Source organism: Ambystoma mexicanum, chromosome 7p (assembly GCF_040938575.1).
Source record: "Ambystoma mexicanum isolate Mex_15411 chromosome 7p, UKY_AmexF1_1, whole genome shotgun sequence".
Classification (NCBI taxonomy): domain Eukaryota; kingdom Metazoa; phylum Chordata; class Amphibia; order Caudata; family Ambystomatidae; genus Ambystoma; species Ambystoma mexicanum.
The window spans coordinates 142307216-142319326 of record NC_090939.1 but is presented as its reverse complement, the minus strand read 5'-3'; the positions used below and the strand labels follow the sequence as shown (position 1 = coordinate 142319326).

The 12111-nt window shown below is 41.4% G+C and overlaps 1 protein-coding gene across 1 annotated transcript in view; it reads right to left on the bottom strand.

The window, feature by feature from the left end:
* Positions 1–8248: 8248 nt before the first annotated feature.
* The window catches only part of LOC138525755 (beta-1,4-galactosyltransferase 3-like), a 547693-nt gene continuing 543830 nt past the window's right edge, over positions 8249–12111 (bottom strand). The window contains exon 8 of the mRNA XM_069635927.1: positions 8249–11820. Within this exon, the coding sequence (XP_069492028.1) occupies positions 11667–11820 (154 nt within the window). The 3' untranslated portion in view covers positions 8249–11666. The remainder of the gene's footprint in view (positions 11821–12111) is intronic.

Here is a 12111-nt window from a genome sequence, read left to right as displayed (position 1 = left end):
TTTCCTTTGACATATCTCTTCATCACCCCTCCTCGACCCTCAAAAATGTCTCTACCTAGACGACGGAGTAAGGTTTGTCCCACTTCTCTGGCAAATCATCTTTTGACAAGCACAAATCATTTTATGTTGACAGAAGTGTGAACCTGGTAGCACTCTTAACGCTTTGACAGATGCAGCAGATACATTTTCTTTGGGTGTAATGTGCAATATTTGTTCTAAACCTTCAGCCCCTTGGTTTTCTTCAGACCTCAGAGCTCTCAAGCAAGCCTGCCGCCATTCAGAATGTAAATGGCGTATTGATTATGATGCTCAATTGAAACCGATTTATAAGCAGTCTTTGCTCCATTATCATGAAGCTATTATAATCTCAATTCTATACTAATCGTATTTTGTCAGCTTCATGTTCCTCACGTGAACTATTTAAAATAGCCAAGGAATTTTCAGCTCTGCCTCCGCCAAAAGCTGATCTTTCTCGCTCACAAGTACAATGGGATTCGATCCTTTTTTTTTACTGAGACGGTCCTTAAAGATACGGCAATCTATTGCCAGTAGCGATCTGAACCTCTCGGATGGCATACAACCATCGAAATGTCCAAGTAGCAAAAACATTTGAGCGGTTACCAATGAGGCTGCCTTTCGAAAGAGTTGGTCGGCTTCTCCTGCTGATATCTTTCCCATCTGGATCACTGAGTCTCTGCCGTTAAAAGCAATTCCTCTATTCACTGTTGCCCTGCACTACCCCTTCACTATGGGTATATTCCAGACTTCTTTAAAACATGCACTAGTTACACCGCTTTTGAAGAAGCCTCATCTGAATGCAGCTCTTGCAGTTAACTATCAGCCCATATCACTTCTACTGTTTCTTATGAAACTTATGAAAGCAATAGTTACCCCACAACTTTCTCATTTTATAGAATTCTCATCTCCTGCACCCTTCCCAATCCGGTTTTCGACCATAGGCACTGAGTCGGTTATGTCTCTGATCTCAATGTCTTGCCTGGCTTCAGGCCGTGGAGAAGTTGGCATTCTGATTCTTTTAGACCTCGGTGCGGCTTTTCATACCATCAATCATGGCATCCTTCCATGTTGCCTTGAAAAGGCAGGTATATCTGGCCTCCCACTCACTTGGTTTTCTTCATTTCTTACAGACCGTACTCAAACAGTCTCTATTGTTCCATTTCAATCTGCCCCCAGAGCGCTTTCCTGTGGTGTTCCCCAGGGACCTTGGTTGTCGCCACTTCTTTTTAATCTCTATCTTCAGCCTTTGGCAGATCTAAATTTATGAACATGAGGTTCGCTTTTATACATATGTAGACGATACCCAGTTGCTCTTTCGCCTGGACTCCCCGGCATCTGATCCACAATCTAAACTGCAAAATGGTCTAGATGCGATTAGCAACTGGATGGGAAAGAATTGTCTGAAAGTTAAATGGTAAAAACACTGAGTTCTTGGTGGTAGGCTCCATTCGTCTAATCCAGACTGGTCCACTGTTTTACTAGGTATTACACTCTTGCCATCTGGCTCCATGGAAGCACAAGTTTCGTCTGTTTGCAGTTCAGGATTTCTGAAGTTAAAGATCCTGAAGAAAACGTTGCCTTTTCTCCCAATTGAGCTTTGGACTAAAGTTGTGACTGCGCCCATTATGGGATCCCTTTATTACTGTAATGGAATCTACCTTGGCCAGACGGATTTTCTGATTCAATGTCCAAAGCTGCCACAAAACGCAACAGCCTGCCGAGCCTTGGGCTCATTCTCGCAGCCTGTTACACCAACTCCACTGGCTCCCTGTGAATAGTTGCATCAAATTTATGATCCTTTGTAACGTGTACCATGCAATCCACAAAGTGGGTCCTGAGTATTTTACAAATTCAAACTGTCCCGCTATATTCCCGCCAGGGCGCTGCGCTCTGCCTCACGCAATCTGTTAAGTGTTCCCAGATTTCGCAGAGCCCGAGCTAGAGGCCGTTCCTTCTCTGCTCTTGTCCCTTCCCCATTTCAGCCTCGCGAGAACATTGACCACCTTGGTTTGTGCAAAGCGCTCAAAACGTATCTATTTTAGGTTTTGTGTGTCTATTTTGTGCTCAGCCTACCTGTCTGCCACAGCGCCTAGAAGCCCTCACTCTGCAAATAGAATTACATTACGTTGTCTCACCATGTCCCCACCCTCCACCCTGCCCCTAAGGACATCTCTTACCCTTTCCCCACCGCCCTCCCACTTACCTGCTGGACCAGAGCTTTGTGCTGCCGTCCAGGCGATTCTCCCGCCCACGGTCACCAGGGAAATAGAAAATGGACCAAGTCCTTTTTCCTATGACAACTGCCATTTTTTTGTTTTACAGGAAATTGGGCTTACGCAATACACAAGGAGCCAATCTCCTGTATAAAAAACTAAAGAATTTAAAAAAAATTATTCACACCACGACGTACCCTGGGGTGTGAATGCCAATCACTCCCGCTCAAGGTGTGCCGAGGCCCATGCCTCGCTCGGGCATACCTAGGCTCGGGCTGGCAGGCCGTTACCGGCCCTGTCCGGCCCCCAGAAAGGGGGCGATTGCTCCAATCTTGCATGTCAAGCATTGCTTGATCAAGGCCCAACGATACCAGAAGTCATCAGCTCTTCTAAGCTTTTGTGCTCTCAACTCCGACCCTATCCTCTTTTGCTTGTTCTACCTCGGGACCTTTGGATTCAAACTGGATGAAAATCTTTCCTTTCTTCATCAGGTGGGGATAATCTCAGCCTCCTGTTGGTGTTATCTTCATCAACGTGTGCAATTGCTTTCCTAGTCTGCACCGGTCTCAGCCTCTTCTGCACTAATTCAATCTGGCCTTGATTATTATAATTGACTACTGTGACAAATCTGGATAATTCGTCCCTTCTCACTAGAGGGGAGCCACCCCCTTTGAGGCTAGGGAGGTCAGCCCACTCAGCAAGAACGTCCCTAGGGGTCTGGACAAGTGGGACCTCACTGGGAGTGACTCCCCTCTTGGGAGCAAGGACTCCCTGCCCAGAACACCTTATCAACCTACATGGGAATCGGAAAGAGTTAACTCGGATTTTGATTCACTGATTAGCAACATTTCTTCAATCTCTCTGGCTTCAGGAAATGCAGAATCACACCTGAACGACACCGTCAAAGAATAATGACACACCACTTTTGTTTGTGATGATGTACATAAAAAACCACTAGGAAAGTGGAATGGAGAGAATCCTATGAGTGGAGAGCAGGAGAATTGCTAGCCAGACGCAATAGGGCTGACATCCTGACTGACCGAGAAGCCAAAGTTAGGCAAGAAACAGACGGAAAAACAACCATCTCATCTGATGTGGGACCACACAGAAGACGTGATGGGCCTGTAGCTTGTTAACTGATGCTGAGACTAGAGTACAGCCCATAGACCGAATCCAGAGTCTTTCATGGTCTTAGGCAACCCTCACTGTAATATACATACCATCAAAGGGTAAGAATCAGGTAATTTAACGAAGACTCAGAGCGCAAATACATAAATAGAATACCCTTGCATCTGCTTTTCATAATTTCCTTTCATGCAAATCGACCTTAATTGCACTCATCAATATCCTTAATTTTGTGATACAAAGTGGGTGAATCTGCATTCATATAGAACATTACACTCAACAAATGAGTAATTTCACCTCTATAACATGGTCGCCATGCTATACGGCACACAAAACTGCAACTGCTATGGAAAATTGACTTTTCCACGGGCCCGTTCCCATGGAAACTAACAAACCAAATAACTATGGAGAGGACGCCTAATGGCGTCCCCTCGAGACATAGGACGCACGCGATCGAACGCGAGACAACTGGTTCAAGGTAAGAGACCGTCTAGCAAGTGCGGAATAAGGTTTTCCAAACGAAATGCCGCACATTCTTGTGCGTGCAGCTCTTCGCATGGTACAAACCTAGCGACATCTTAGAACTGTACGAGGCGGCGAGTATGGATGCACACAATCACTTCCTTTTGAACATCACTTACAAGACGAGTTGGAATAATGATCAGAATGCAGTTACATGTAATCCTTTCCTTTTGAAATACAGGCGCATGCATTTAATCCTTGTAGTAGGGATTCAGCACCCATACTTTGGCCTGGAATGCAATGTTAATAACGTGCATCAGAGACATCATTGTATTTGGAATTAAAATGGAACTATTGTTTAGGATGGAACGCTACAACTCTAGTAAACACCACGCTCATACATTATTCTGTGTTAATCCCATAAAGTGACATTTTCATACATTTATGTTTTTCAAGGGATCTAACCCGAACATTGAGGAGCGGATAAGTTTTGCTAAACCCAATAGGGGCATTAGAGAAAATAAGGTAAAATGAAAACATTTACTGTACTCTATTAATGATTATGTGACTCCCCATTAAGCATTCAACTAAACAAGTTATCTCTGTCTATCTCTTGACCCTCATCTTCCTTCCCCTTCTCCAACCCTATTTTTGTCTGGCTTTTTATGTTATTTTATTTCTCATCTAATGTTTTGCATTTCTCATTTTGTTTTCGATTCGTAACTATGTACTTAATTGTGTGTTTATTATCCCATCTGATTGGAAAATGGGTAAAACATGTGATTTGACACATTCTTTTATGTTGATGTTGGAATATGTTATGTAATATTCTTCATGTGTTACGTTTAATTAAATAGCCATGATTTGAGAAAGGTCTCAAGGGAGACCGAAACGCGTGTCATCTGAAAGGGCACCATGTGAAATATATTAAACCATTTTTTGGATCACTCGGTGCAGTTTCATTCTGGGATATTTTCTTTTACCACACAAGAGGTACATCCGCTGCCGAGCTGAGCAATAGAAGGGAAGCCGACGCTCCCGAAACCATAACGCCATGGAGAGGGGCGCACAGTGTGATTCGAGGCTGGGTAGGCTGCCAGAGTAACGGGAACCAGATAAACCTGAATAGAGATAAAGTAAGCCTATCAGAGGGCCAGAGGGCTTCAAAGAGCGATGAGAAACTTTGATATCCACGGCTGGAAAAGCCACAAGGGTTAGGGGGCCAGAGAAACATGAATATTAGAGGGCCAATAGGCTGTGGAGTGCCGTGAGAAACCACAGCACTTCTATACCAGAAGCTGGACACGCCTAGAGAGTTAAGGTGACTTGAGAAACACAAGCATCGATTTAAGTAGGCACCAAGGCAAGACCCTTCAGGATAATAAATACAAAAGGGCAAGAGGACTTTTGGGAAAAGCCTATAACTAGAAAACATTGAGAGAACTAGATGTGTTAAGAGATTCAGAATATTAGCAACTGTTCTTTTGTTTGAAAAGAGATCCAGAACTTGACAAACAAAATCCCTGCATCGTTTGGAGAAGAAATCCAAGTGTTGAGCCAGGGAGAACCCCAAGAACGAGGCTATTGCTGCGGCCTCCAAGTGGTAGGGCCAGTAGTGGAATAGGATTTGGACTGAGAACTGTTTTCTTTTGACAAGCACCATTAGTTTAATTTCTAGGTAGGGAACCTCCCTCATAGCGGTAGGGGTGGATAGGCATTTTCCTTTTATTTTTGATAAACACCCTGGTACCTGTCTGTCATTAGTCCAACTCTTTCTGGTTCGCCACACTGCCAATGTCTCCATATTTCTCAGTTGCAATGACTTCAAAGATTTTTGTCTTATTTTTGGTTGCACTGTTATATATACAATTTAAAAAAAAATAAAGTTCACTGGTTGGCATGAAGCAACACAAGCTATTTAAAATTGTGTGTACTGGTTCCAGTTGCTGGTCCGGCACCGTTCCTCTTTCTTACCCCAAATTACGAGCTAGAAACCTATGTTCTTCCAATCACAGTGGCTTTCATGTTAAATCTTTGATGCAGGGGAGGCCTCTCTTTTACAATGATATCCCCCACTCTCTGGAACCCCCTGCTTGATCTACAAGTAGGCCCCTCGTTTCCTACCTTTGTTGCAAGCTTAAAAAAAAAAGACTTTTCAGTCATGCATTTGGCAGCTAATACTATTCCTCACAGAGCACAGAGCCATGGTATATATGTGCACTTTATAAAATGGTAATAAACAAACTTGCATCCAAGGTAAACTTTGAGAGATAACATCTCAGTTCAAACACCTACCAGATTTTAATTTTAAGTTGCTCACACCAAGTACCTCCTTTCATGAATCGTTTACATCTCTTAAGAATGTCAATGATAATGATATAACAGAATTCTTAATGCTTGTAATGTTTTCTAAGGGCTTTTAATATTTGTAATTTGTACAGCAATGCTGTTGCCTTAATGAGTGTATTATATATATATATATATATATATGTATATATATATATATATATATATATATATATATAGGGAAAGCTGCAAATTAATATTATTACTGGCAATCTCTGTTGGAAGCTTCCAACACATTGATTTTGTATCAGTCTGTGCCATCACAGAAGGGGACCAACCATATCAGTCATGTCCCTGTCCCTAGTGGGAGTATTCCAACCCGAATTCCATGGGAAATGTAAACGGGGAGAAGCTCTGGGGGAAAATGGAAGGCTGGAGCTGTCCTGAGAATTTGTTAGCAGCTATTAGATCATTATATTTTGAAAATAATGTCAAAGTCAGGCTTATTGCGCAAGGGCTTCTGTCTGAGCAAATGGTTACGGAAAGAGGGCTGAAACAAGGATGCCCCCTTCCCCCAACCCTTTTTAACCTGTTTCTGTCAGACTTATCCATTGCACTGCATAGTGTGAATGCCTTTCCACCTCGATTAGGTAAAAAACAAGATCGTCAGACTTATTTGCTGATAATTTGGTTCTCCTAGACCAGACCCTGATTGGAGTACATGGTGGAGAACGGTCTAGAAGTCAATCCAGCGAAAACTAGAATCCTGATATTTGGCAGGCATCGCCAGAAGGGCACTTCGGGATACAAATGGTTTCTGGAAAGTGCCACGCTATTAGAAACACAGGCAATGACCTACTTGGGTGCCCTTGTCAACAACAATAAGGATGACGGTCCAAGGTGCTTGGCCCTAAAAAATAAATAAAAATAAAAAAAAAACTTTTCTCTTTATGCCTTATAAGGTGTGGGCATCCTTGCAGAAAGCTCCTAAAGCTGTCAAAATTGGTTGCAACTTCAGTGAGGCCCTAAAAAATAAATAAAAATTAAAAAAAAACTTTTCTCTTTATGCCTTATAAGGTGTGGGCATCCTTGCAGAAACCTCCTAAAGCTGTCAAAATTGGTTGCAACTTCAGTGATAAGGTACAAACTAGGCCTTATTTCACAGTATGCCAAACAGCTTGGAAGGCGTTGTCGCTATTTCGCAAATGCATTGTGGAGCCCCTGCACATCCATTTCAAGTTCTCGCCCAGCAGTTGGCTGGGATTGAACCTGGAATAGTTACCCAGTGCAAGGATTGTGTTAGATCCTTACTAGAGTCGTTAGGCTGTACCAATGAACTTCTATTGACTAATCCAGATAAAGTCAAAGGGAAGATTTGGGAGCAAGACTGGATGAAAACACTTGAGGACAGAAATTCCCATCAGTGGCAACGGGCACTGAGAAAAGAGCACAAGGTACAAGGCCTCAGTACTTAAAGCTCTTTCCATCTTCGTGGTACAGAACTCAGTTCATGAGACAGAGATTCAATCTGCTTCCCACCAGAGATATGGCAAATCAAAGGAGGATGTATGTAGGTTTTGTAAGGCCAGGTGGAAACACTGCAGCATATCAGTGGGCTGTCTGGGTTTGACTGAACTTAGAACCAAGTTCTTGCGAGAGTTCATAAAAACAAAACAATGCACGGAGGCAGAGAGATTTTGCATGCGTCGTTTGGGTGGAGAAGACTTTGGGCAAATCTTTGTTTCGATACAATTTTTAAAAGAAGTGCTACAGTTTTAATAAGGGGTGGATTTAATAGCTGAACGAATATGTCCCGATTTGTGCTGGTTGGTTCGGTGAGGGGTTCAATTTGACAAGTTTTAAAAGGAATTTATAAAAGTTTGTAATAAACTATGTAATCAATAAAAAAAGAAAAAAGGAAAAAAAAGAAATTCCCTGGGCAAAGGTTCCTCTGTATGGCCATACATGCCTCATTAATGAGTTGCAGCTTTATACTATAGGCAGAGGGCACGCTAAGGCATACCTCGTTCCACTTGGGGATCACGCTGACTTAAGTGGTGGAAAGCATTTGATCTATGCACATCACTGCTGCAAAATACCAATGAAGAAACGGTTAAAGGTTGAAAACAAGAAAACAAAAACTCTTTTTCCAAAAATACCAACCAGCACTTTATTAGCATTGAGCGTCAGAAAATCCACAACAAAACACTTCAAGATTTTCAATACATTTTGCATCCTAAATGTATTTGACCTCCAGTAGGAAAGGGGTGCATGGCAGAGGAGGGCAAGTAGAAGTACATTTTAGTGAGGGCAATCATAAAAAGAGGAATCTGAAAATGTAGACCAGATGAAAGAATCACTCACTACCAAGGGGCTTTTTTGGCTAGTTACATGGAGAGAGGTTTGGGACTGGGCCTCCAGGTCAGTACAGACAATTACTAATTCTTTCTTGTTGAAGATCTAGTCTAAGTCTTACATACCCTCTTCTAGCCTTTTCATTTCAAGTCATTATAGATGTATGGTGCTGCAGATTGGACTGTAAATTGTAAAAGAATTGCATGGGAAACAGTTCACATACAATTTTCCAAAATTATCTTTCTTTTGCAGTAAGCAGTTTCTAGCTTTGATGGGAACTAGTTGCAGTTAAATGCATTGAAAAGGCTGGAGGGAGATTCACTGTCTACCAATTCATTCTGAAAGGAGTAAGAAGGACTGGATGCTGTATGTTCAACCAGGAGGGCATTTCAGAGTCCAAAAGCAGCAGGTGATGTTTCAGCTGTTTTTGAAGTAAGGGGATAAACATGGCTAAAACAGTCATGGCTAGAAGATCTCTAGCCAACCCTTACCCCCCAAAAAAGAGAACACACTTAACAACCGACTCTGATTAACGCAGGGCAGTCATCTACCAATTCTTCAATAAAAACCTGCTGCGAGAACCAATGCAAACATCTTAACATTCAAAGATGGCACTTGCCACTTCTTTTAATGTCATGTGAATGGAAGAGCAACCGTTGCTACAGAAGAGTAAATATTCCCCCCTACTTCAGCAGTGAATCTTATACTAGTGAATGATGATCTGCTAATCCATGGCACTATTAAGGGGAGTTTCCAAATACTAATATATCGTATAATGCATATTTTGATTAAATTGAACAGGGAATGCTTGCACTAAATGTTTCAATAAAAATAAAAAGAACACCTCAACATCAAATGTTTTCATTAACAAGACACATGACGTACCATATTGGAGACACTCGCTCAAACTTTACTCCACCTTGGTTGAAATCGAGCAATACAAACTTGGAGGACAAACATACAACTATCGTTAAGAAGATTGATTGTGAGGATCAAATTGGGAGCCATTAAAAAAATAAATGGGCAAATAGTTTATTTTCTCATTTATCTAAACAGAAGTAGCTTTGTGCACAAAAAATAATTAAAAAACATTACAAAATAAACCTATTTTCAAGGCAATCTGGGCGAATAACAAAATAATTCCACAACAAAATAAGGTTTTTAAAGGGAAATGATGGAAGCTAGCAAACCTAACTTTCATACTAAAAAAAACCCTAAATAATCTTGTACTCAAACAAAAATCTCAAACAAGACACTAAAGCTTTCAGCACAATTCACTGGAGTCTGATCCTTTAAATATCCAAAACCCATTTCAGCAGAGATACTAACATTTTCCACAGCCTTCACTGGTTAATCCCATCTCTACGCTTGGAAACACGTTTTACTTTTCTGCAATAAGATGCCCCTGTAAAAGTTGCTTCTTAATCATGAGAGCAACAAATGGTGGAGGGTGAGGGGGTCGCAAAAGGGAGAGGAGCTTACAAAGTTGGGTCATGGCCACTGTGTACCAGAACGTACCTTACTGTGTTTTACAAGGGTGTTCATTTCCATGCAACCCCCTCAACTTGGGATAGTGCCTTACACAATTAATTGCGTTTCTGTGCATATCAAGTGTTTATAGCACCAGCAAGTCCAAAGGGTAAAGGATTGGTAACTGGGGTAAGTAGCAGTAGCGGTGCGGTTTTAGGTCCATGCTCTTTCACCATGCAAGCTTTTCAACTGGCTACTTTGCACTACTCAATACATTTAGGTTGAAACCAAAAAAGTCGCATCACAAGAACGGCATGCAATTTCAGATGCTGCAAAAGAATCTTGGACTCAAACAATAAACGCAAACAAAAAAAAACACTATTTCAGCACCATCAACTCTGTGCTAAAAGATATATAGGAAAAGGTCACTGAAAGGCACTAAAGGTTTATTGCATAAATAATTTTTGAACTAACGAGTCCGATCCTTCATGCACCTCAAACCCATTTCAGAAGAACCACTAGCATTTTACACAGCCTCCGTGGGTTAGGAACCAGCAGGGGGAGCTCAAAGAGTTTGTCGTGGCCACTGTGTACCACAACGTACCTGCCTGTGTTTTACAAGGGTGTTCGTATTGACATACCTATACCCATACACAATTAATTGCAATTCCAATGCGCACCACCACCAAGTTTAAAGGTAGTAGCTTGGTAACTGGGACAAGAAGTATGGATTCAGCTTTAGGTCCATATTTTTCCGCTACGTGTTTTTTTTTAGATGTCTACTTTGTGTTATTGAAGACTTTAATTGAGGAACACAACAAAAGTCACCTTACAATAGCAATATGAAATGGCAGACAATGACAGAGTGGGCGGTATGGACAATGGCTTGGATAGAAACCAAAGGTCACATCCAATAACAGGATGCAATCAGAGGTTGGTAAGGACGTTATGAACAAAGGTTGCTCCAAAAACCAAAATTCACAACACAAGAGAAGCATGCAATTTCAGATGCTGCAAAGGGAGGATTGGATGGACAATGGTTGAGTTACAAACCAAGCCACATCACGAGAACAGAATGCAATGCCAGATGCTGTAAAGGGAGATGTGGTCAATGGACAGTGAGCTTGGCTTCCTCGATTGCCTGCTGGTTTTGGTGTTACAAATATAAAACAAAATACCTGCTTATGATGGTATCTGCAAGTACAGAGTTTGAGAAACACATCTGTGCATAGAAAAGATCCGTTGAGGCACTTTGTGATGAAGCACAAACTAAACTTGCAATATACTGATTTGTGCAATAAAGTGCTCTTTTTCATACTTAAGTTAATACCTATGGTACATATTCGGCTGTAATACCCAGTTGTTTGGTCCTGCTGCTTAAAAACTACATCATAATACATGTGTTCCATCAAATGCAAAATGATACGTTATCAAATGAACTACATCTGCACAGAATTTTCAAACATTCAATAGAAAAGCCGAAGCAGAGTATCAATTTAGACTTTCAACACTTGCAAATGAGGTTGCAATCAAACATTCAAACAAACAGTATTTCAGGTTCTCTAATCAAGTGTTCGCACAGAAAACATAACACAAACAAGGTTATTCCAGAGAAAAGCCCATCACATTTCACTGTGCAGATGTGAAAGAGTTCATTCCTTCAACTTGCTTCCTTTGGTTCAATCACTGGTCATCACAGAGCATATGGGCACCGAAAGAGCAAAAGGCCAGTAAAAACTACTGGTGTTTTGGTGGCTCTGTTGGACCGGATCCAATGTCCACAGTGATGTTGGTATAAAGCCTGTTTTCTTTTTTGGATATTAGATGAAAGTCCAAAGAGTTCATCCCTTCCTGCGTCCATGTTCTTCTGGTCATTCTCAGCATATCATATCTGAAAGAAATATACAACTACTGATATATATTCCAACACAAAAGATGTATGTATTAAGAGAAAAACATTCTGACCTCACCAAATGAATTATGTACTGCCTTTCGACATTTAAAACTAAACTGTTGTAATATACATTATAGATGGGAACTATGTGATTCTGTGTTTAAAGTGTGAATCTCAAAGCTGCTGGGATGGCCGCCACCCTTTCTGCTGGCCATGTACGTAATGGAGACGGTCAATTATCACTCAGTGGAACTTTTCCCACATCATTCCCTGTGCTCTGCCAAGTAA